Source organism: Aedes aegypti, chromosome 3, assembly GCF_002204515.2.
Source record: "Aedes aegypti strain LVP_AGWG chromosome 3, AaegL5.0 Primary Assembly, whole genome shotgun sequence".
Lineage (NCBI taxonomy): Eukaryota > Metazoa > Arthropoda > Insecta > Diptera > Culicidae > Aedes > Aedes aegypti.
This window is the reverse complement of record NC_035109.1, coordinates 284,247,040-284,270,920: the sequence shown is the minus strand read 5'-3', so window position 1 is coordinate 284,270,920 and position 23,881 is coordinate 284,247,040. Positions and strand designations below refer to the sequence as shown.

The 23,881-nt window shown below is 41.5% G+C and overlaps 1 protein-coding gene across 1 annotated transcript; it reads left to right on the top strand.

Annotated features, from left to right (window-relative positions):
* The first annotated feature begins 208 nt into the window (after positions 1 to 208).
* LOC5572369 (2-hydroxyacyl-CoA lyase 1) lies at positions 209 to 2,781 on the top strand. Its single transcript, XM_001660276.2, has 5 exons — positions 209 to 341; positions 440 to 507; positions 793 to 915; positions 1,045 to 2,357; positions 2,415 to 2,781. The coding sequence occupies exons 2-5, from the start codon at positions 460 to 462 to the stop codon at positions 2,632 to 2,634; spliced, it is 1,704 nt and encodes a 567-aa protein (XP_001660326.1). The 5' UTR covers positions 209 to 341; positions 440 to 459; the 3' UTR covers positions 2,635 to 2,781.
* Positions 2,782 to 23,881: the final 21,100 nt, after the last annotated feature.

Sequence of the window (23,881 nt, the reverse complement as noted above, 5' to 3'; positions counted from 1 at the left end):
AATTTACGTTCATTGACTCAAAACACCACTTAAATGTTTATGACAAATGAGTCAACGCATTCTAAACACATGTTTCCGTGTGCTGTAACTTCGCGCGCAGAAAACAACGCAGCCATTCTAGGTTGTCATCGGAACGCAGCCATCTGCTTAATCCAACGCCCTTCAGAAATTTATTGCCGGCTGGCTAGCATTTTGACACGTTCGAATGGGAATGGCAACCAAAACAAATCTTTCTGCCGTGGCGAATGGTTGTGTTTTTGCCGCTGCCGTGTCGATTGCTGCTTCCTTCCATTTGAACTTTGCGTTTTGTGCTCTGTTCGCTTTTCGTCTGTCGTGATAAGGTGAGAATTTTTTTATTGCCCACTTCATGTCTGCTGAAAATTTGAGCTGGTGAAGTTTTGGCTTTGGGTTAATTATTGATTGATTTACATTTTTATAGATCGTTATACAGTGTTCAATATGGAAGTGGACGGAAATACGGTTTTGGCAAGGTCATTGAAGGAACAAGTAAGTAGTTGCAGTGAATTGAAATATTCAGGTGTATGAGTTTTGCTTCCCCGATGATGATGAATCGCTTTTGTTGAATTTTTGACTTTGTATATTATCTAACCAATTTTCAGGATTGAAATATTATAAAAAATGTACGTTTTATCCTCCAGTATGCTGGTGAAAGGACTTTGGAATCGTTGATTATCTCCAAGCGCCATTAAATAGCTAATAATCTTGTTTGCCAATTGCGGCTTATATCTTCTCGGACTGATACGCGACGTATTTATATTTTCTCGTTATCAGGGCGTTGAATATGTGTTCGGCATCGTCGGTATTCCGGTGGTGGAGCTGTCGATGGCGATGCAAGCAGAGGGTCTCAAATACATCGGTATGCGAAACGAGCAATCTGCTTGTTATGCTGCTCAGGTAAGAATGCGTTCTTGTAAACTCAATTCTGTTCGAATGTATTTGACACGAGAATGTTTGAGTATTACTCGATGGTAGAAATTATACATTCGAAGTGAGTTATGAATAATCACACTAAGCAACTTTTAGGCTATTGGCTATCTAACTGGAAAGCCCGGAGTTTGTTTGGTCGTACCGGGACCAGGATTGCTTCACGTTACTGCTGGAATGGCAAATGCGCAGATCAACTGCTGGCCATTGATCGTCGTTGCTGGTGCTGCTTTCCAAGATCATGAGGGCATCGGTGCGTTTCAGGAGTGTCCTCAAGTAGACCTGAGTAGACCGTATTGCAAGTATGCAGCCAGACCGGCAAGTATTCCACTAATTCCACAACATGTGGAAAAGGCAGTTCGTCTCGCATGCTATGGAAGACCAGGAGTGGCATACCTGGATATGCCCGGTAATCTCTTGCTGGCAAGAGTTCCCGAGGATAGTGTTCCAAAGCAATACGTTCACCCAGAGCGCCCGATTGCATTTCCCGATACGAAATCCATCAAAGAAGCTGCCCATTTACTTGCCAAAGCCAAACGTCCGTTGGTAATCGTTGGCAAAGGAGCTGCCTATGCTCATGCTGAACTACATCTCAGGCAATTAGTTCACCAAACGAACCTTCCGTTCCTTCCTACTCCAATGGGTAAAGGTGTAGTTCCTGATCTGGACCCTCAGTGCGTAGCGCCTGCAAGAACTCTTGCTTTGCAGAAGGCAGATGTTATCCTTCTCCTAGGAGCTCGATTGAACTGGATGCTTCATTTCGGTCGGCAACCTCGTTTCAGTCCCAACGTCAAGATAATTCAAGTGGACTTGAGTGCTGAAGAGCTGCATAACAGTGTGATGAGCTCCGTGGCTGTCCAATCGGATATTGTTCCGTTTACAGAGCAGCTGATCGATGAACTTGCCAGCATGCACTTCTACTTCGATAAGAACAACGACTGGTGGATCGATCTGAAAGCCAAGTGCGAAAAGAACAAGAAAATAGTCCAGCAAATGGCAATGGACAAGAAGGTTCCGCTGAACTACCACGCTGTCTTCCATCATCTGCAGGAACTGATTCCAAAGGATGCCATCATAGTCAGCGAAGGAGCCAACACCATGGACATTGGAAGAACCTTCTTGCACAACAAATGGCCTCGGCATCGTTTGGATGCCGGTACTTTCGGAACGATGGGAGTTGGACCTGGATTTGCCATTGCTGCCGCACTTGTGTGCCGGGATCGATTCCCAGGAGAGAAGGTTATCTGCGTTGAAGGTGATTCAGCATTTGGCTTCTCCGGAATGGAGATTGAGACCATGGTTCGGTATCAACTTCCGGTTGTAATTGTCGTTGTCAACAACAATGGTATCTATTCCGGATTCGACTTAGAAGCCTACAATGAAATGCGTACTGCTGGAGATCTAACGAAAGTGTAAGTATGAACCACTCTTCAGCGTATTCTGGTCTGCTAACACTATACATCTTTCAGTACTCCACCATCGGCCCTGAATGTCGAAACGCATTATGAAGCGATGATGAACATGTTCGGCTTGAAGGGACACTTCATTCGTTCCATTCCGGAGCTGCAGCAAGCGGTAAAGGAAGCACTGACCCTGACCGATCGTCCGACGATCATCAATGTGATCATAAGCCCGACGGCCGATCGCAAACCTCAGGACTTCCAGTGGTTGACCGAGTCGAAGTTGTAATATGTGATAGATAACCGTGGCGAAAGGTTTACATTTTAGCTGAGTACATTCATAGGTAAATGGGGTTTGAAGGTGCTAGGTATGGTTTTTATGTATCTTATGGTTCTATTGAGATTCGAGCGTTTTCAAATTTAAATAATTAGATTTTGAAAAACAACTGAAAATCATGAAAAAGAATGTCAATGTATTGTAGTTTTATTATGGATCACTCGTACATTAACAATTTTCATGATTTGGTAACTGTTTTGGAGATTTATATTTTTTAAATTTTGAATAATTCTAGAATCTCACAAGAGCTTGATGCATCAGGTATGATTAAATAATAGTAGTTTACGGAACAAGTTGCAGAATGATGATTTTTACAGCACGAGTTGTAAATTTATCCTACGAGGCTTGCCGAGTAGGATAATTACGACGAGTGCAGTAAAAATCGAGTTCTGCAACGAGTTACGTACAACATTTTTTACAATTTCGTAGAAGACCACTTAAGGATATCAGAAATAATATCGGAATGCATTCACTATCATTTTACAATTTCTGAAAAATTGTTGTGTAATGATCCATTACGCAACTCAAAACAGTTGCGTAATGAAGAAGCGTTGCGTAATGAATCTTTACATCACTGGTTTCAGTTGCGTAATGACTATTCCCGCACTGCATACTTCAGTGCAGGAAAGTAGGCCGTTTCATGACAGATTGGCGTGATGAAAATCAGCCTATTACGATGAGAAATTGCAAAAATACATTTTCATCAAGATCGAAGCAGTCTTGTTTTTTTTTCTAGGAGAAAGCTTTATATATAAGGGCACACATCTATTTCTCCATGATGAAGAGCAATATCTTCCAACAGCCTCCCACTGCATGTTTTTCAGTTTTTTTATGCGTACACAAGGAAAGCAAGTTCATCCACGAGAAGGAAAAAGATGGAAAGCTTACGTTTTTGGATCCACTTTTCATCAGGGGAGAAAGTTCAACTTCGAAGTCTACAGGAAGCACTTTTCTAAACCTAGTGATGTTATCCGTGGCGATAGTAGAAGCATTAACCTAAGAATGCTAATGTTGCTACTGTTCGTGTTACCAACATCTAGTATGCTACGCTCTGACAGCTTGAGTACCGATCCTCAAAGTGTCAAACAAATGTTTGAATCATCCACTACAACATGGCATCGAACAAACAATGAAAAGACACAGTTAAAGGTGATAATAAACTAATTCAGTTTTGTGAGAACAGCGCCATTAGCGTTCTACTACTAATATTTCTATTGTGGCGATAAAGCAAAGCCATGTTGATGGTGTCTGGTTTCGATTCTTTGTCGGTCGAGGATCTTTTCGTAAAGGACAATTTCTTGATTTTCCTGGGTGTAAAGAATCATTATACCTGCCACACGATTATAGAAATAGCAACTTTGGCAACAGTTAGTAACTGTGCAAGTGCTCTTAGAACACTAAGCTGAAAATCAGTCTCTGTCCTAGTGATAACGTAAAACCAAGAAGAAGAAGAATGTTTTTCAAATACAAGGAATCCATCAACTACTTCGAGAATTTTACAAGCATTCCATTATCTATTCATTCCACTTATGACTATGTATTTCTAAATAATTAACTTTTAATATATCTTTTTGATTTGCGTAGAGAATTTAACTCGAAATTCCTTTCGTTATTGTTGTAAAGTGAATGCTGAAGGTTTTACATGAAACAAATACAATCTTTTTTAAAAGAATTTCTTTGGTCTTTCATTCAATTTATCTCCCTCAAAGTATTTCCTACTATATCAACTTGTTTGTTTAAAAAGAAACTATATAATTACTCCTCAAAGTTTTACCAAACTGTTTAACCATTGAAAGTTATGTAAAAAAATGCGTTCATTATTCCTGGTAATTGTTCAAGAATTTTGCAACAAATTACACAGCGTAACAAAAATGACATATTTGCGTGTCTCAAGGAGCAAATTATGTGTCTCTAGCAGATTTGGGATTGTCAGATCTCATGCCATTCTCAGAAGTGTTCCAGTACCGTAAAACAGGGTAACTTTGATAGTTTTTTCGAAGAAAACTTGAATATTTATGCATGCCGTTTCAAAGAATAATAATTTATATTTTTAAAACGAGTTCTGGCATCCTAGCTATCGATTGCAGTTGATAGATTTCCAAAAGATTTATTATGAATGGATATATATTTTTTCATATAATCAAAAGTTGTTTTTCTGTTTTGGGGTACCGTAAAACGGGGTAACTTTGATAATGCGGGTAACTTTGATAATACGAGACTCACGGCATACATAAATAACGAAGTTTATGTAAATCAGTTAAGCAAAACGAATGTAAAAGTGAAGAGTATTAGTATGATACTTCATGACAAAGCCATTTTCATTGAAATCAAGTACATTTGAGCATTTATATGCAAATATTAAAAATTGACAAGATTTTAGCATTTTTGAAACGCTCACAAACAATCTGTTCTACGATCACTATTTGATGGAGTCATAATGAGTTCGACGCTTATCCTTGACAGCCTAGTTGTAGTAGAACATGAATATGAATATTTGATGTAGTTTTGAATAGTTGGCCACTTATCTTTGACAGCCTAGTTATCATAGAACTTGAATACGGTCTCAAATCTCTTAGCGAAAACCATTTTTACAAACTGGGACCATTTTTGTAATCGAAGTCAGAAATTTCCGTATACCGTTAAACGCCTAGAGGTATGCAATGCCCTATAAATGTTCCGTAATTGATTCGATTTTGTTCGACTATCAAAGTTACCCCAAAACCGAAAACCGACTTTCGATTATATGAAAAATTATATATGTTACGGTGGCTGCGACAGCAGGAATGTTTCGGACGCCTTTTTAGCACTCGCTTTTTATAGGAGAATGCTTTAAGCTGTAAATTTTATTTAAATTAGTTTTACAATCTCAATTTTTAGGTTTTAATGTGACTTACGTTTTTAGTCCTTCCTTTTAATCTGTCTGTCACTGTCCGTAACGTTTATGTTGGTTTTAATCTGTCTATATGTTGTATAAATGTTAATTCATTCCATTTTCTGCATGTTGTGTCGTAGTATGTACTTACAAATTCATAGAATAATCCAAAAAATACAATTTTAACAATTTAATGTAATTCGTGTCTTAGAATAACAAATTTAGAATTAGAAACGCATGTTTTAACTGTTCCGTTTACAATTTGTTTTTGTTCGGTTTTTTTTACCGATCGTTGACAGCTACTCGGTCGTGATGTAAACGGTATGCAAGGTCCTCTTGGTCAATCGTAGCAGTGGTGGTGCGCACGGTGGGCTTACTCCCGCACATTCCCCGACCCGTATTGCTGCTGGTCATCCTCAGCCGTACTCCCAACAGTCACATCGAGCACCGCCACTTTAGTTACTGGTCGCTGAATAACTCCTTTAGCCGTCAATACATCTACCCTCCGTACTCTGCCGTCGCTGCCAGGGATCGCCTTCACTACTTTTCCGCGTGTCCAGCTGTTTCGAGCACTTTCTTCAACTAGGACCACCAGGTTACCAACTTCAACTGGCTTGACGTCGTCGAACCACTTCGTACGACGGCAGATCATCGGCAGATACCCCTTGATCCACTTTGTCCAGAACTCGTCCAGTAGATTCCGCACTAGATCCCAGTTGGTTCTAAGCTTCCGTCCGTTATCACCTACTGCCATCTGCATCGGCTGAACCACACCGCTTGAGCTCAGCATGAGGAAGTGGTTGGGCGTGAGCGCTTCATCATCTTCCGTATCTAGAGGCACAAATGTCAAAGGCCTGGAGTTGACGATTCCTTCGACTTCGACTAGCAGCGTCTGGAAGGTTTCTTCATCCGGTGTTCTGGTAACCGATAGCGTTTCTAACGAAGACTTCACCGTCCTCACCAGGCGTTCCCAGGCACCACCCATGTGTGGAGCAGCGGGAGGGTTGAAACGCCATTGGGTGTCACGGTTGGTAAAGGTTTTAGCCAAGTCGCGGTTTACCGCCGATACTTCCTCTCTTAGTTCTCGACTCGCTCCCACGAAGTTCGTGCCGTGGTCGCTATATATCTCCTGCGGGGCGCCTCGTCTGGCTATAAACCGCCTCAGAGCCATCTTACACGATTCACTGGACAAGGTGCTGGCCACCTCCAGGTGTACGGCTCGTATCGTTAAACAGGTTATGAGTACGACCCATCGTTTCATGTTACTCCTTCCGATGCGGATCAGAAAAGGCCCACAGTAGTCGATACCGATGAAGGTGAACGGACGGACATACGGGGTCACTCTAGCTGCTGGAAGGGGAGCCATTCGTGGTGCTTTTGGAACAGTGCGATATACGGAACACCATAAACATCGCGTAGCTATCTTTCGGACCATGGTCCTCAAGTTAGGTATGTGGAAAATTTGTCGAATCTCGTTGGTTACAGTTTCCCTGTACCCGTGCGCGTACTTCTGATGAAAGAGCTCGACGACCAATTCGGTGAAGCGATGCTTTTTTGGGAGTATGACAGGAAACTTGGATGCATAGGGAACGAATTTAGCTGCTCCAATCCGTCCTTCGACACGCAGGACACCGTGATCATCAAGAAACGCTGAAAGTTTCCGTAGAGGACTACCCTTTGCCAACCGCTTGGCTTGTTCTGGTGGAAGATCCTGGTTTCGACGTATCGTCGACACTTCCATGGGATACGTTTCGGCTTGTACTATTTTCCACAGCATGGCTTCCGCTTTCAGAAGTTCCTCCTTTGAGAGCACATCGTCACCATGGATATCGTTCTTTGCTCTTCCTCGACAACGATCGACGAACCGTAGGACGTAACCCATTGTTCTCAGCAGCCGTTGAAATTTAGAAAATCGTTGAAAATCGATGAGAGACTCTGGAACTCTATGATGAGCTTGAACCGTACGCATTTCTTCCGGAGTGTCCGTTGGTGAGAACTCCTGGCTCGGCCACTTGGATTCTTCCTCGTAGAGGAATTCAGGCCCAACAAACCAACGGCTGTCGGCTTGGAAGCTAGGTCCCTTGCCCCACTTCGTAGCTTCATCCGCTACATTCAGTCGTGTTGGAACCCATTTCCACTCATCCAAAGTGGTTTCGCTGAGGATTTCGCTGACCCTGTACGCCACGAACTGCCGGTACTTCCGTTGGTCTGACCGAATCCAGGATTGTACTGTTTTCGAGTCGCCCCAAATCATACGACGGCTGATCGGTAGAGTATGGTTTTCCTGTACCGATTTCATTAGTCGCACGCCGATAACCGCAGCTTGCAACTCTAGCCGAGGAACCGACATTGGTTTCAGCGGAGCTACTTTTGTTTTGGCGGACACAAGTGCACAACGCACTTGTCCGCGGTCGACTATCCGGAAATAAGCTGCACAAGCATACGCTGCCTCACTCGCATCGACGAACACATGAAGTTCCAAGCTGTCTAGGCTGCGTGGCTCGTATCCTGGGAAGTAGCAGCGAGGGATCTTCACCTGGTTGAGATGACGGAGTACTTCCACCCAACGTCTCCATTGACTGGCTAGCTGTTCTGGAATTGGGTCATCCCAGCCCACACCAGCTCTCCAAATGTCCTGAATCAAGCACTTGCCGTGTACGACGAACGTCGCAACGAGCCCGAGGGGGTCGAAAATGCTCATGACGACTCTCAGGACCTGGCGTTTTGTTGGAGTGATCTCCTCATCCAACAGTTGTAGTACATCGGCACGCAGCTTGAGTGCAAACGTAAATTCGTCGCTTTCTGGCAGCCACGTCATTCCCAGCACTCGTTCCGTATCGGCCGACTTCTCCGCGATGAAGTGTTTCGCAGATTCCGAACTTTGCTCCCCGACCCGTCGAAGAACTTGTTCAGAGCTTGAGAGCCAATTTCGGATCTCGAATCCGGCACTAGCGTGTATCTCCTTTACTTCAAGCGCTACGCGAACTACTTCTTCCACTGTATCCGAGCTATTCGCGTAATCGTCTACGTAGGTGTTGTCCACTATGGCTTCTGAGGCTTCCGGGTATATTTGTTTCCATTCTTCAGCGTTCTTGTTCTTCACATATTGTGCGGAGCATGGCGAACATGTCGACCCAAAGGTTGCAACGTCCATCACGAATTCCTGCATCTGATCCTCTGGATTATCCCGCCACAAGAAGCGTTGTGCTTGGCGATCTTCCGGCCGAATCATGATTTGGTGGAACATTTCTTTTATGTCACCAGTGATGGCAACCTCTCGCTGACGAAACCGGAACAACACAGATGGTAGCGATGTGAGAAGGTCCGGGCCCTTCATCAGCATGGAGTTCAAAGAAACTCCGCTAGTCTTCGCCGCTGCGTCCCACACAACTCGTACTTTCCCGGGCTTGTTCGGATTCTGCACCACACCTAGTGGCAAGTACCAGACACTTCTGGGATCACTGCTGCTAGCTTCTTCGTCGGTGAGCTTATGTGCGTATCCTTTGGATTGATAGTCGAGGATCTGCTGTCTGACGTTCGCGTACAGCTCCGGTTTCTTGGACAAGCCTCGCTCCAAATACGTTAATCGTTTCTCTGCCATAAACCGGTTTTCGGGGAACTCAACATGGTCGAACTTCCACAATAAGCCTGTCTGAAATCGTCCAGAGGTTGTACGAACAGTTGTGGTTTCAAGGATTTCACGGGACCTTCGATCTTCCTCAGCTTCCACTTGCGGAACTAGAGCCACACCAACGTTCTCGATGGAGAAGAAGTCTTTCACCGCGTCGTGCAGCTGTTCATCGGATGTGCGAGCAGAAACATGAAGCAGGCGATGCTCGGATGAGGCACCAATACCTCCTGCTTTACCGTATATGGTCCAGCCCAGCCTAGTTTTTGCCGCAACTGGTTCGCAGTACTTCCTCTCTCGCTTTTTCAGCGTCAGTAACAGCTTAGCATTGTCGGTTCCGATCAAGATACGCGGTGCGGCAGTAGCGTAACTTGCCACGGGTAGTCCTTTCAGGTAGTCGAACTTATGCGCCATCTCTTCGTATTGCAATGATTGCGGGGGAAGATCCAGACTTTCGACCGTTCGTACATAAGCCAGTGTATGCTTACGATCCGTTCCAGCGGCCGAAATTTCCAGCTCAACGTTCTGGGACTCGCTTTCAGTTCGCTTGATGCTGCTGGTCCACTGCAGACAGAGAGGTTCCACTTCGCCTTCAACTCCTAGTTCGTCCGCTAAGTCCTTTTCAATCAGCGTATGCGATGATCCATCGTCGAGGAATGCCAACGTGTTGGTTGATGTGTGCTTTCCGTAAAGAGTTACGGGAAGAATCTTGAAAAGAACTGGACCCGGAAGCTGACGGTGCACGTTCACGATCGCTGATGGTCTAGACTGACTATTCGCTGACGCTGTAGCTGTTGTAGTTGCGTGACTTGGGTCTCCTGGGTGGAGTAGCTTATGGTGACGCACTTCGCAGTTACCGACGCCGCAAACTGTGGCCTTGCACGGCCATTTGCCATGGGGAATCAAGCAGCGATGACACAGTTTTAACTGCTGAGCGGTCTTCCAACGATTCTCTAACGATAACTGTTTAAAACTATGGCAGTCTCTCGCTTTATGTCCATCCTTCTTGCACATCAGACACGGCTTCGGTTTGTAGGTAGCGCTCGCGCCGACTTCATCCTTCTTGCCTTCGCGATCAGGTTTTCGGCCGGTCTCCGTCAGATGAGCGTTTACGAAGCCCTTTTCCTTTCCCTTCGGCTTCTCCGGATTTCGCAGCGGTTCTGCATAAAGCGTAACATTACTGGCTGCAGAAACGATCGTCGCCATGTAATTCCCGAAGGCACGCAAATCTACAACTGGAATCTGTCGTTGATACATCGCCCAATCCAGCTTGATGTTGGCCGGCAACTTGTCCACAAGGTCTTGGAGAAGTGACGGATTCGACAGATGAACTTCCATACCCATAGCCTGAAGCTGACTGCAGAGGTTTTGCACGACGAGTCCAAAACTGATTAGACTCTCCAGCTTATCCGCTCTCGGTGCCGGAGTGGCAAAGACTTTGCTCGTCAGACACTTCACAATCAGTTCCGGGCGGCCATAGAGTGTTTCCAAGGTGGCCATTACCTGGGGTACCGACGATGGATGGTAGAGATGTCCTCGAACTGCATCCTTTGCGTTCCCCTTCAGACAGCGTTGAAGTCTCATCAGATTCTCGTCGTTGGAATACCCACACATTCGCGTTGAGTTGGTGTAGCTGCTTACGAACAACGGCCAATCTACAGGATCGCCGGCGAACTCAGGTAACTCCTTGGGTACGACGTGCCTTGCGGCGATTTGCTGGGAACTCGGTCCAAACATCGCGGCTAGCGGATTGTGCACTACTTGCGAAACTACCGGCGTGACAACTGGGTTCGGAACACTCGGTACACTCGCGACGAACGGATAGGATGGAGCGCCAATCGGAAAAGGCTGCTGATTGATTGGATTCGGAACACTTATACCACTTGCCAAAAGCGGATTTGGCACACTTGTACTCGCGACGAACGGGTTTGGATCAGTTGATTCGCACTGCTGCCATGAGCGATTGGAAAACCCAGAACGGGTAGACGGTAAATTATTTGACGAAACCATCGGGTTCCAGTGTGGAATGGAAATGGAATTCGATACAGTGTTCTGTGAGGTACAATGTGTAGCAAAACTAACTCTAGCCTGAGTCCCTACTGGATAACTGCGCTGGATTTGCGCCTGTCTACCTACTGTATGGGCATCTTGGTCCGGGGCATGAAAGTTGGACATACCTGCGTCAGTGGGGTTACCTAGACCAGAAGTTGCTGTTATTGACACTACGCTGCCTCCGGGGGCTGAACATGGTTGATACTGGCTAGACGAAGCCCGCTTCATGTTGGCTAACTGTAGCTGCAACTCGTGAACCTCTCGTTCCAGATCCGCTGTAGTCCTTTCGCCGACGTTAGGTGGAGAAATATCCATGTTGTGTGCCGGCAGTCTGGCTGACTGCGTTGAAGTTGGAGGAGAGATGTCAACCGCCGCGAGGAAATTGACTGTACGCGGAATCTGTCCCTGATGCACCGGGGTGCTAGCAGTTGTCGGCAGCGATGAAGATCCAATCGAGGCTGGAACTTCTGGGTTCTGGCCGGAATGAGGCACCAGAGTTCCCCACGATGCGATATTCTCGTGATCATACAAGCTAGTGGTTGCCGCAGGGTTATTTTGGACATCAGACGTCGTCGGAAGTATTGCACCACCCTCACCACTCGAGATTCCAGCTGTTGTTGTTTTTGGGACAGTTCCGGTAACTGACGTGGAACCGTTGGGAACTTGATTTGTCCCGAATCCAGTTGCCATGGCCATTCCGTGTTTCTCGACCCACTTTTCAACGTCGCTGCGCTTACTCCGAGTGCTAGATTGGCTTTTCCCGCTCTTACCATCGTTTGACCGTTCCTCCTCTTGCAGCACCACGTACTTCTTGCTGAGGTAGCTCTTCGCGATCTCCAGCTTTTCCTTCATGATCCTTTTACGTCGCTCCATTTCCTCTTCCAGGGCCTTCTTCCGTAGAGCAGCTTCTTCTTCTGCTTGTTCTGCCAGCATTTGCTCTTCCAGTTTCTTCTCCTCATCTAATCGTAGGAGTTCAAGTCGCCTCCTCGTTGAGCTGGTACTGGAGGTTTGCGATCTTGTGGATTCTCTTGCGTTTTTGAGGCCGCAAGTAACGCACGCAAAACTGCGATCGGCGATACTCTCGTTCACCCCCGCACAAGAGAAGTGGAACCATCTCTCGCACAGATCGCATTGCACCATCCATTTATCCGCCACATCTGGGCGGTCGCAAAGGGGACAACGGCCGGCTGTTAAGCTTTCCTCCTCCGTCAGCTGTCGGATGACACCGCGCGGTTTGTCCGGCTCCTTTGTCGATTCAGACATACCTGGCGTCTGGAAGTGCTCACTTTGTGAGGATAAAAACCTTAAAGTATGTTACGGTGGCTGCGACAGCAGGAATGTTTCGGACGCCTTTTTAGCACTCGCTTTTTATAGGAGAATGCTTTAAGCTGTAAATTTTATTTAAATTAGTTTTACAATCTCAATTTTTAGGTTTTAATGTGACTTACGTTTTTAGTCCTTCCTTTTAATCTGTCTGTCACTGTCCGTAACGTTTATGTTGGTTTTAATCTGTCTATATGTTGTATAAATGTTAATTCATTCCATTTTCTGCATGTTGTGTCGTAGTATGTACTTACAAATTCATAGAATAATCCAAAAAATACAATTTTAACAATTTAATGTAATTCGTGTCTTAGAATAACAAATTTAGAATTAGAAACGCATGTTTTAACTGTTCCGTTTACAATTTGTTTTTGTTCGGTTTTTTTTACCGATCGTTGACAGCTACTCGGTCGTGATGTAAACGGTATGCAAGGTCCTCTTGGTCAATCGTAGCAGTGGTGGTGCGCACGGTGGGCTTACTCCCGCACAATATATCCATTCAGAATATATCTTTTGGCAATCTATTAACTGCAATCGATGATTAGGATACCAGTACTTGTTTTAAAAATATAAACTATAATTCTTTGCAACAGCATGCCTAAATATTCAAGTTTTCTTCGAAAAAACCATCAAAGTTACCCCGTTTTACGGTAACTTTGATAATGGAGTATGAATCGAACAAAATTGAATGAATAACGAACATTTGTAGGGCATTGCATACCTCTAGGCGTTTATCATGTTTAGGATGTTTACATAAAGTTCAAAGTTTAATTCATCAAACTTTTTTGTGGTCTAATCCACCAAAAATGCAAAATAGGACAAAAATTTTCATTTTAGATAAAATTTGGTTGAAATTGCCCGATTAAATTTAGATTAAACTGATTTTTTAAACATGCTTGCTGTTTTTATACAACATTCTTTGTTTCTCTTATATGGGAAAATATTGCTGTCTGCGTTTGAAACGCAAATAACAAATGCGGGAACACCAAATGCGGTTAGATTTTTCACAAGAAATGCGGTGTCAAAGATAGAATTTCTTGCTAGGGCGGCGGTGATTTCTATAATCGTTGCTAGGAGTCCTTCGATTGATTTGTTTTACCGCATTTGGAGGACGTTTAGTCAAGATTTGCATACCAAATGCAAACAGCAATACAATACTTTTTCAATGCACCAAAAACTAACTTTCCTGCATCGATAGTAGTATAAACTTCGTTGATAAGTATTGTTACATAAAAATTGAATTTTGTGGCAAAATGAGCAAATAAATTACCTTACAAGCTGACAAACTTGCATGCAAGTTTGGTTAAAATATTATTATTTTTCATTTTCAACAGCCAATATCTCATACACTAGATGTGGTGTTATATTTTTGAAAACGGCAATCCAGCTTTTTACGCTAGCATGCTATAATTTTTGAATCACCCCTCACTGACATTTCTTGCATACTATATAATTATTTTTATGGCTGGATCAAAGTAAGCTATGGATATGAGCCTATGCATGCTATAAAACGTTTGACTTTTACTGTTTTCAAGTAGCCCGTGAGAGAGAGGGACAGCACCAACACACGGCGCACAGTACAAGTCCAAAGAATAAAAGAATTTATGGCACTACCAGGGCCGCATTAACGGGGATCCGAGGGGGGCATGGCCCCCAAGCCCCAACATTTTAAGGGCCCCCACAAATATTGAAAAAATGATTTAAATAAATCTTTTTTTTTTTTTTCAATAAATCTGGAACAATGGGCGATTTTTTAGGAAATAAACTTAAAATTACTAGAACAAAATATCCAAACAATCAGTGTTGACTTTACAAGAAACAAGAAGATCAAGGAAGAATCAAAAACGATTAGGATAAACAAGTGGAGTGCCATCCTTTTGCTCAAATTCTTAACGCTTTTCTAACATGACTTTCCAACTACAACAAAAGCTTTCTCAACGAAGTTGAGGACTAGGTTCGAATGCAATATATATGTGCAGATCAAGTAGTAGAGCTTAATTATTTAACCATTTATTTTGAAAATCGATCACATTGCAGATCTGGTAGCGTGTGCCTTGAATATAGGGACTTTAGATTACTCTATCTTGAAAAAAATGGACCAAAAAAAAAGACCAGACCGGAAACAAAAAGAGACCGAAAATGGATCAAACAGGAAACAGAAAAACAAAATGTAACCTAAAATGAACCAGAAGAAAAGAGAATCAGCCAGACATTTCTATTTTCTGTTTTGTTATTATTCATTACGACATTACGACAGTGTTACTGCTTGTATTACTGTAAGTATTTTTTCATGTTTTTTCTAGGAATTTCGTGAAAATGTAGGTATCTTCCCAAAGATTCAGAGATAATTCCAAAGATTTAGTTATTTTCCTGAGTAGTTTCTCCAAGAATTATGTTTCGGATATCTCAGGAATATAACCTGGATTTTAACACGGATTACAATGGAAATTACCAAGGAAAATCTCCAAAAATTCTTTTAGATATTTTTAAAGGAAGGCCTAAGTGATCCGGGATTCTATCAGTTGATTCTTCCATCGAATTCCTTAGTAGCAACTGTAGAATTCGGTTGAAGGATTGGTGAAAAAAATACCTGGAGGAACTCCTAATATATTACAGTCGAAGCTCGTTATAACGACAACTTTTATAGCGACAAATCTCTCTATAACGACATATCCGATGGTCCCTTCAAATTCCCATACTAATTTCAACTTTTATAGCGACATTTCTCTGTTTCGACCGTTCTCTATTGCGACATTAGTGTTGTATTCAATAGTCACTCAATATAACGACATTCGTTTAGCTATTTTAGTACATATTATGATCGTTTTATAACTCCATGCTCCATAACGACATCCAACTTCTTTATAACGACGATTTTATAGCGACATCTCCGTATACCGACGGACCCTTGCGATGTCGCTATAACGCGCTTCGACTGTATTTGGAAAAAAAAACTCGGGGTAATTCCTGAGGAAATAGCTGATGGTGAATCGTTGGAGTGTTCAAGGTTTTCTTGGAGAAAGTCCTAAACATCCTTTGCAAAATCGCTGAAAGAAAAAAAAAACTAGAGGGATCCTCGCATGAGTTTTTGCATAAGACATGTGAGAGGAAATTCTTAGAGAACCTACGGAAAAGCTGCAATAATGTCCTTGATTTTTTTTTCTCTGGAGCGCGTATAATTTGGCATCATGATTCACTGCAATCCTAATGAGGGAAAAAGATACTTCAGATAGCATTTTGATTAAAATAGAGATCTTCTGTTATAATTAAAGACTATTTAGAGACTTTCTAAAAATAGAGACCTTCCCAACAAACATTAGTAGCTGAATAACAATTAATTGAGCTGAAATATGTTTGAGAGTATGTTTGGTTTAACTCTTATTCCGTGAAAATGTTTGTTGGGAAGCCTCTAGAAAAAAGACCTGCTACCAGCCTTACAGCAATTTCCTCAACTCAAAACTGTTAAATAAATCTGTTTGTTCAACAACTTGAATGTTGAACATGAATAGAATAAGCATAGTTTGAATTAAGACAGCTATAAGAAGATAATCGTCAAACGAATTTTGATGTTGACATTGGCAAACAACATTGAATTTAACCTATAAGCATATAAAATCTACTAAAATGTATTAAATATAAAAAAACAGTACCTACCTTCATTTAAATTTCAATTTGTTTACGTTCATAGCGAACTCGATGTATTTTTTTACATTATAAAATAGTTTGACTCTGGTGAAGAAAACCTTATAAAAACATTGCAAATATCTAGTCTGTGCTCAAGTATCAAAATTGTTTTTTTTTGGGGGAAGGCCCCAACAAGATAATGGCCCCGGGCCCCCTTGTCAATCCGGCCCTGGCACGTACAGAGGCTCATAACAAATCTGTTTATTGTCATGAAAAATAAAAAATAAAAAGTAGTTATTCTTAGGATAGTGAAATGAAAAATATTTGCTAGTATTCTATTTAATATGAACTGTTTGTTATTTTAGAAGACGAACGAACAACGGCGGCAGCATGTTTAAACCCAAAACGTGATCATTCAGTATGAAACATTGCCGTGTGGATCATTAATTATTATGATACTTATAAAAAATTAATGTAGCTAAATAATTATTTAAAATAATACATTGCCCTGGGCGTAGCCATATGCAGTTCATTAATTGATTCTTTTGAATTTTTATGACGATGTTAACATTCATACTGCAAAAAGATATCAAATCTATAGCCTCCGAAAAGTGCTGATCCTTTCACTTCCCCCTTTACAATATCATCATCCCGTGAATTTTTCTTTTTTCTGCTCGAAACATATTAAAAGTGCATGTGACAACCACATCTGTACAAATATACCTAGACAATGAAGATACTTTTCATAAACCATGTAGGGCAACTAATTCATTCTAAATAACTTCTTAGATCATTCCTCCCGATTTGAACCTTTTTTTACCTTTATTGGGTATGTATCTTAGCCTTCTTTTTAATGTCATATGAGGGTTTCGTCTAGCAAATTATAATTCAATCAGCCCTGTTAAACTCACGTCCCGTGTAGTTTCAGTTTTGCTGAGAATAAGTAAGTCAACGGAAGATGGTGCGGTGGAAGGTATAAATTAACTTTATGGCTTGACGAGTAAAGTTGATAAGTGTCTCGAAAAATCTGTCTACAAGCGCAAATTGTTCCGGTTGCCCAAAATAAAGTAAAGAAAAATGTAATTTCTGAGAATAATTGATAAATATTAAAAATAGATTTCCCAATGAACGATTGCAAACTGAAAAACAAATTGTGAAAATTTTTGACAGACCAATCAATAAGTTCAGTTCACAGCTTGTTTAGATCGTACTATAAAATCTGTAGGCAAGAAACGTCAAATCGAATCACCCTTTCATTTCTGTAGCTAGCGTAAAAAGCTGGATAGATTCAGCACCCCTTAATTGAGTGTATAGGGGTATTTTGGTGCCGGAGACAAAAACTTGTTCCGCAGTGTCATTCCCTAAATTCAACAAATTATCCAAACATCCCTTTTCTGATGAACTTCTCTGGAGATTCTTATTACAGTCGAAGCTCGTTATAACGACAACTTTTATAGCGACAAATCTCTCTATAACGACATATCCGATGGTCCCTTCAAATTCCCATACTAATTTCAACTTTTATAGCGACATTTCTCTGTTTCGACCGTTCTCTATTGCGACATTAGTGTTGTATTCAATAGTCACTCAATATAACGACATTCGTTTAGCTATTTTAGTACATATTATGATCGTTTTATAACTCCATGCTCCATAACGACATCCAACTTCTTTATAACGACGATTTTATAGCGACATCTCCGTATACCGACGGACCCTTGCGATGTCGCTATAACGCGCTTCGACTGTATTAAAATGCTTTAAAGAAATCTCAGGATTCAAATGTTTCATCAAGATGTTTTTACGAGAATTAGGAGAAGAAATTGTTCCTCAAATTCCAAGGATTTTTCCAGAATTTATTCTTACAATATTGCATGTAGTAATGCCTGATGTTAATGTTTGCAGAATCCGATATTTTAAGCAGTGTTGTGAGTAACTCAATTTCTCAGACTCACGATTACAATTTTTCATGCATGAGTTGTCAACCATGCAACTTAGCAGTCGAAAAATCATAGATAAGTTCGCTCATCTGTTTGACTCGTTGTGTCGTATTTCCACAGCTTACTCACGCCAACCAATGATTTCTTGTTAGTATGGTAAAATTATAGTAGTCCTTTCTATCGTAAACAACACTATTCGGGTTTTATGACTGAATTATTTTTGACGACTTGAATGCAATTGAGTGATTTTGCACGAAAAACTCAAGCGTGAGATAAAAAAAGTTTCAGTTGCTGTTTAAGGTATCAGTCAGTAGCTGTCTGGATATGGAAACAACTAGTAAATTGATATTCCCGTGGATTACTCTTGATTCTAAATGAACTAGCCTCGCTTCGAAGTGTTAGTAAGTTATTCCAAATTATTTGATGAATCTAAAAAAATTACAGGAGAAATTTCAAAATTTTCAAATTTTTGGAATAATTCTGAGTAAAATCCTTATAAAATCCTGGATTTTGAGCGTTTAGCGTTGTTAATTCTGATGTGTTCCTGAGGATTCTACCATAACCCCGAAATCCATTAGACCGAATGCCACTAATTTAGATGTACCTTCCGTTCGAAAACACCAAGGGCGCGTTGATCCTCTTCGTGTCCATAGAGAAGTACCGGTCATTATCTAATCTAATCAGCATCTTGTAGATGGTTAACTTCGTGCGATAGCGAACTTTGTTCGATCGAAGAGTTCTGCGGTGTCTGAACTAGGCACGATTTACAGCAACGATGTGTCTCTGGATTTCTCTGCTGGTGTCACTGTCGGCGGTCACCTGTGAGCTCAAGTACACGAACTCTACGACCACCTCGATTTCATCACCGTCAATATGAACTCGAAGTGGGGGCGTGCCGTAACCTCTCTTGAGTCTCTCGCTCTCATGTACTTCGTCTTCGTCACATTGATGCTCAGTCCGACTCGCCTAGCTTCAGCCCTTAGTCGGATTCCAACTTGTCGCCCTTTTTGTATCTCCGGAAATACTTCATCCTCCCAAATCTTGGAAATAATCCAGTGCAGCGCTCATGTCATTGCATCACCACCGTGTTTTAGCAGCTCGCTCGGTAGTTGTTCCACCCCAGCGGCTTTGTTGTTTTCAGCCATTCAATATCCGTTTCAACCTCTTGGAGATCTGGAGGCGGAAGTCTTTCGTCCTCTGCGCGTGCTCCCAAAGTTACTTCCGTGCCACCTTCGCTACTGGCCACATCACCGTTAGGGGTCACCTTTAATAACGTAAGGGTTTATGGGGGTTCCTTGCCTGTATATACCGCGCCTCGTTCACTCTCGTGCGTGTGCGTGTTGCAGCATTCTCGCACATGTTGCATTCTTCTTATTCTTCAACAGCTCGCATTCGCTGCCGTACTAGTCGTTTCTCTGATTTGTGGCCGCTGAACCAAGTGCTGCAGTTGAGGTAGCGTGTGTACCAGCTATCTTCTTCCGTTGGTAGGGCCACTTCCAACTGCTACGCGTATTCTTGAACTACTTCTGAGTCCCGTAGCCACTCGATATTGAGCTTCGACGCGAATCATCATCATCGCGAATTTTGATCAAATAAATACAGCAACTAGGTAATGATCCAAATCTATATTTGCACTGCGGTTTGTGCGATCATTGGTGATGTCGGAGAAGAATTTTCCGTCGATTAGAACGTGGTCGATTTGGTTTTCAGTTTGGTTATCGGGTGATCTCCAGGTGGCCTTATTGATATCTTTGCGCGGGAAGAAGGTGCTTCGGACTACCATACCACGAGAGGCTGCAAAGTTGACGCATAGATGGACGTTGTCGTTAGATACGGCGTGCAGGCTGTTCCGATCACCTGTGCGTTCATGTCATCAACAACGATTTTTACGTCACGCGGTGTGCATCCGTCATATACTTTTCTGCACTAGCTGCGCGTAAAACGTCTCCTTCTCGTCGTCGGGTCTCCCTTCGTGTAGGCAGTGTACGTTGATTATGCTGTAGTTGAAGAAACGGCCTATACACTTCATCTAGCACATCCTTGCGTTGATCGGCTGCCATCCGATAACACGTTGGCGCATCTTGCCCAACACTATGAAGCCAGTTCCTAGCTCATTTTTGGGTCACAGATTTGATAGAAGGTAGCCGCTCGATGCCCATTTTTCCACACCTTCTGTACCGTCCAACAAAGTTCTCGCAGCGCTCAGAGTTGTTTAATATCAATCATATCAGCTGATGGCTGATGGTCTAAAACTATCACTATCACTTGCGAGCTATCAATATCACTTTGATTTGAAAACCAACAGCAGTGATGCGACATCGCACCTAGATCATAATCACTGCGGAATGAGTGATCACGTGGTAATTATCCATGCTATTACTGTTTTTAAGTGACCAACAAATAGTTTCATTCTATCTGTAACAGTGTCAAAAATATCGTACAGATAAATTTCCATTTTAACTGCTTAATTTAAGGCTAAACTTAACCCATCAGTGATATCTATAGTCTATCGCCATCAATGCACTTGTGATGGAGTAGACAGCATGATGTTGATGTGATGTAGATTGATCCGAATTGTATCGCAGTCAGCCTGTACAAATCAGCACATTTTAAGCGTTGATAGTGACAGCGAGCAACTCTGGCAGCGCTACAATATCGAAGTTACGGGGATGTGGTTTGTCATAGATTATCCTGTCGCAACTTGCGAAACCAAGTGACTTGCAGTTCCATGTTTCAAGTTTCCAATCGTAATCCTTATTTCGTAGCGTGGGTCTTTGCCGATTGTTCCGGGTCGTTTTATCTCCTATGTTATTCGCAATAAGGTTTTTTACGGGTGGCTTATTTGGCCTACGCCAACACTCCTGTCTCGCCGGAGTGCCATCGTGCCAGCTCTGTTTAACGTCCCAACTAACACTAGGACGATCGCGCTGATGGGGCTACCAATTACACTGCGGAACACGTTTTTGTCTCAAGCACCAAAATATCGCTATTCACTCAATTAAGGGTTGTTGAATCCATTGCCGTTTCCAGAAATATCATAGAACGTCTAGTTTTTGAGATATTGGCTGTTGAAAATGCAAAAAATGGCTATTTTAGCCAACTTGCATGCAAGTTTGCCAGCTTGTATGGCAATTTATTTGCTTAATTTGCCATAGAATTCAAACTTTATCTTTTAACAATACTTATCGGCAAACGTTATAATACTTTCGATGCGGAAAAATTATTTTTTGATGGTTTTGAAAAGTATTGCATTTTCTCATGTAAGAGAAACGAAGAATTCTATATAGAGACAGAAAACATGTCGAAAAAATCGGTTTAATTTAAATTTAATCGCGCAATTTCAACCAAATTTATTCCAAAATGAAAGTTTAAGTGCAAAATAGCATGCTCAGTGGATTTTATCACAAAAATTTACGATAAATTATACTTTAAATTTCATATAAACATCAATAAAATCAATGTTTTATACAACTTTGGCGACCTGTAGCTAAAAATTGTGACGTGCTGGAACATTTCTGAAAATGGCATCAGATTCAGCAACCTCAAATCTACTCGAGACACATATTTTGATCCTTGAGACACGCAAAAATGTCATTTTTGTTACGCAGTGTTATCACACAATCCTGCTAGGGATTCTTAGCTTTCCGTATCTGCGTGGTAATATCTACGGTTATAAACCAATGTCAGGCGATCTAGGTCCGGTTCCACAGACTGTCCGTTTTTTCTTTTTGATTTCCTTGAACATAAATTATAATTGCTTCACGAATGCGAAAATGGAAGCTATTAGATAAGAACTAAGGGACGATTAAAATATGACGTCCATATTTTTTTGGGATTTCTAGACCCCCCTCCCCCCTCTGTCACGCTTTTTCCAATATCTGATACATGCACTGTCACACTTTCTTAGCCCCCCCCCCTACCCCAAATGATGGACGTCATTTTTGGATGACCCTTAAGGTAACTTTCAGCTAATTTAGACTCTACCCTAGGGAAGACTCCTAAGCAGGACGCTGACCCTATTGCCTATCCTACCTAATAAAAACGCTTATTTAGGACATACATAGGACGACATACGTTGGCTAGTCGCTGCTGATGAGATGTACACCTACTTACTGTGTCATTTGATGCAATGCTCGCCAAAAATCCTGTAATATGCGTCATGATTTTCGTTCGTCATTTCAGTGACGCCATAGAGTTTGATAGTTTCAGATTTACATACTGGTTACGAGTTTGGAGGCTGTTTTTTTATTCGAATGACGTCAGGATGAATTTGATCTATTTCATCGGATTGAATATTTCCATATTGCATGAACCTCCTCGATCCCATTGTAGCTTTTTATGGACTCAGCTAGACAAATATATTCCAATATATTTTGGATCAATTAAACAGCCCATAAATGCATAACTGTTCCTTATAATTTTTCGATTCAACATCTTTTTTTCATGACAACATGCATGTTTTAATATATACTTCTCCTTGCATAAAAAAAGTTAATATGCTTTGTTTGAAAATATTGCGAAAAAATATGAAGTTTGTGCAGTCCCATATTGAAAAATAAAGGCATAACAGTCTCCATATGAACTTGTAATCCAATTAGCAACTGCATAACGTACAATATACGTTCAAGTTTATGTTTTTTGCTGCGTTGGTGCGCAATGAATATGGCATATCAAATAGTATTAGAAATTTATGCACATTTGTATCTTCAAACTTTTAGCGCTATTTTCTCAATGCCAACTTTTTTCATATGGGACAGTTATGCTTTTATGGGCAGTAAACAAATTATTAAAATCTGAATTAAGAGAATATTAAATAAGACATTGTATATGACCATATTAAAAAAAGGTCAAATTACAATTTTTTAGCATTTTAACTATTGACATAACGTATTGCTCTGTAATTCAAACTATGTAATAGAAAGGGCTAACTATAAATCAAATGCAAAAGGAATCGGAAAAGTTGACTTCCATACCATGTACAAGTATGGTATATTGAGAGAAATTTGATGCTGTAGAAATGTAAAAAGTACGCTAGTAGGTACAGCAAGAGCATAATTATCTCCGTCGGGAGAAAATTGAGATGTTGTTCGATGATGAATGGTGTAAAACTTGGCTAGTATATGAGATGTGACGACGTATAATTGAATATTCGATACAAGTGGGTGGGTGGAAACCAATATATCTGTTTAACCGATATACCATTCAGGGAACACGCGCACAGGCTGGTTTTTTTATGGGATACTGGAAGAAGCCTTATGAAAGCAACGTTGAACAGTTCAGAGGGATTGCTTCTAAGAATTTGGGTTTTTTACAAAGGATTCTCAAATCGGATTTTTGATTAAATTTTGGTAAAATGGAAATTGAACGATTGTTCTCGTGTGGATTTTTACAAATATCACTAATAGCTTCTCACTAATACCATTTCGATCCGGAAATCGCAGATAAAGTCTTCTGCGCATTGTTTCAAAATTCAAACATCTTGTGAACAATCCCTCTGTACTGTCAAAAAGTGAGGTTACTGGGTTGCTGCAATACTCTATAATGAACTGTATTGCTGTTTGCATTTGACGTGCAATTCTTGTTGGTCTTGGCTTCAAATGCGGTAATACAGAGTAATAAAAGGATATTTAGAAACCATGATTCATATCATCGGCAACCTAGAAGAGAAATTCAAACTTTGACTCCGCCTTCCTTGTGGAAAATTTTATCGCGTTTGATGTTCCCGCATTAGATATTTGCGTTTTTTACGCACACAGCATT

Excerpts from the sequence above, each read along its gene's own strand:
- LOC5572369 (XM_001660276.2), top strand. The coding sequence starts at position 460 with ATGGAAGTGGACGGAAATACGGTTTTGGCAAGGTCATTGAAGGAACAA. Across the intron at positions 508-792 it reads CAAGGTCATTGAAGGAACAA|GGCGTTGAATATGTGTTCGG; the intron begins GTAAGTAGTTGC and ends TCTCGTTATCAG. Across the intron at positions 916-1,044 it reads CTGCTTGTTATGCTGCTCAG|GCTATTGGCTATCTAACTGG; the intron begins GTAAGAATGCGT and ends AGCAACTTTTAG.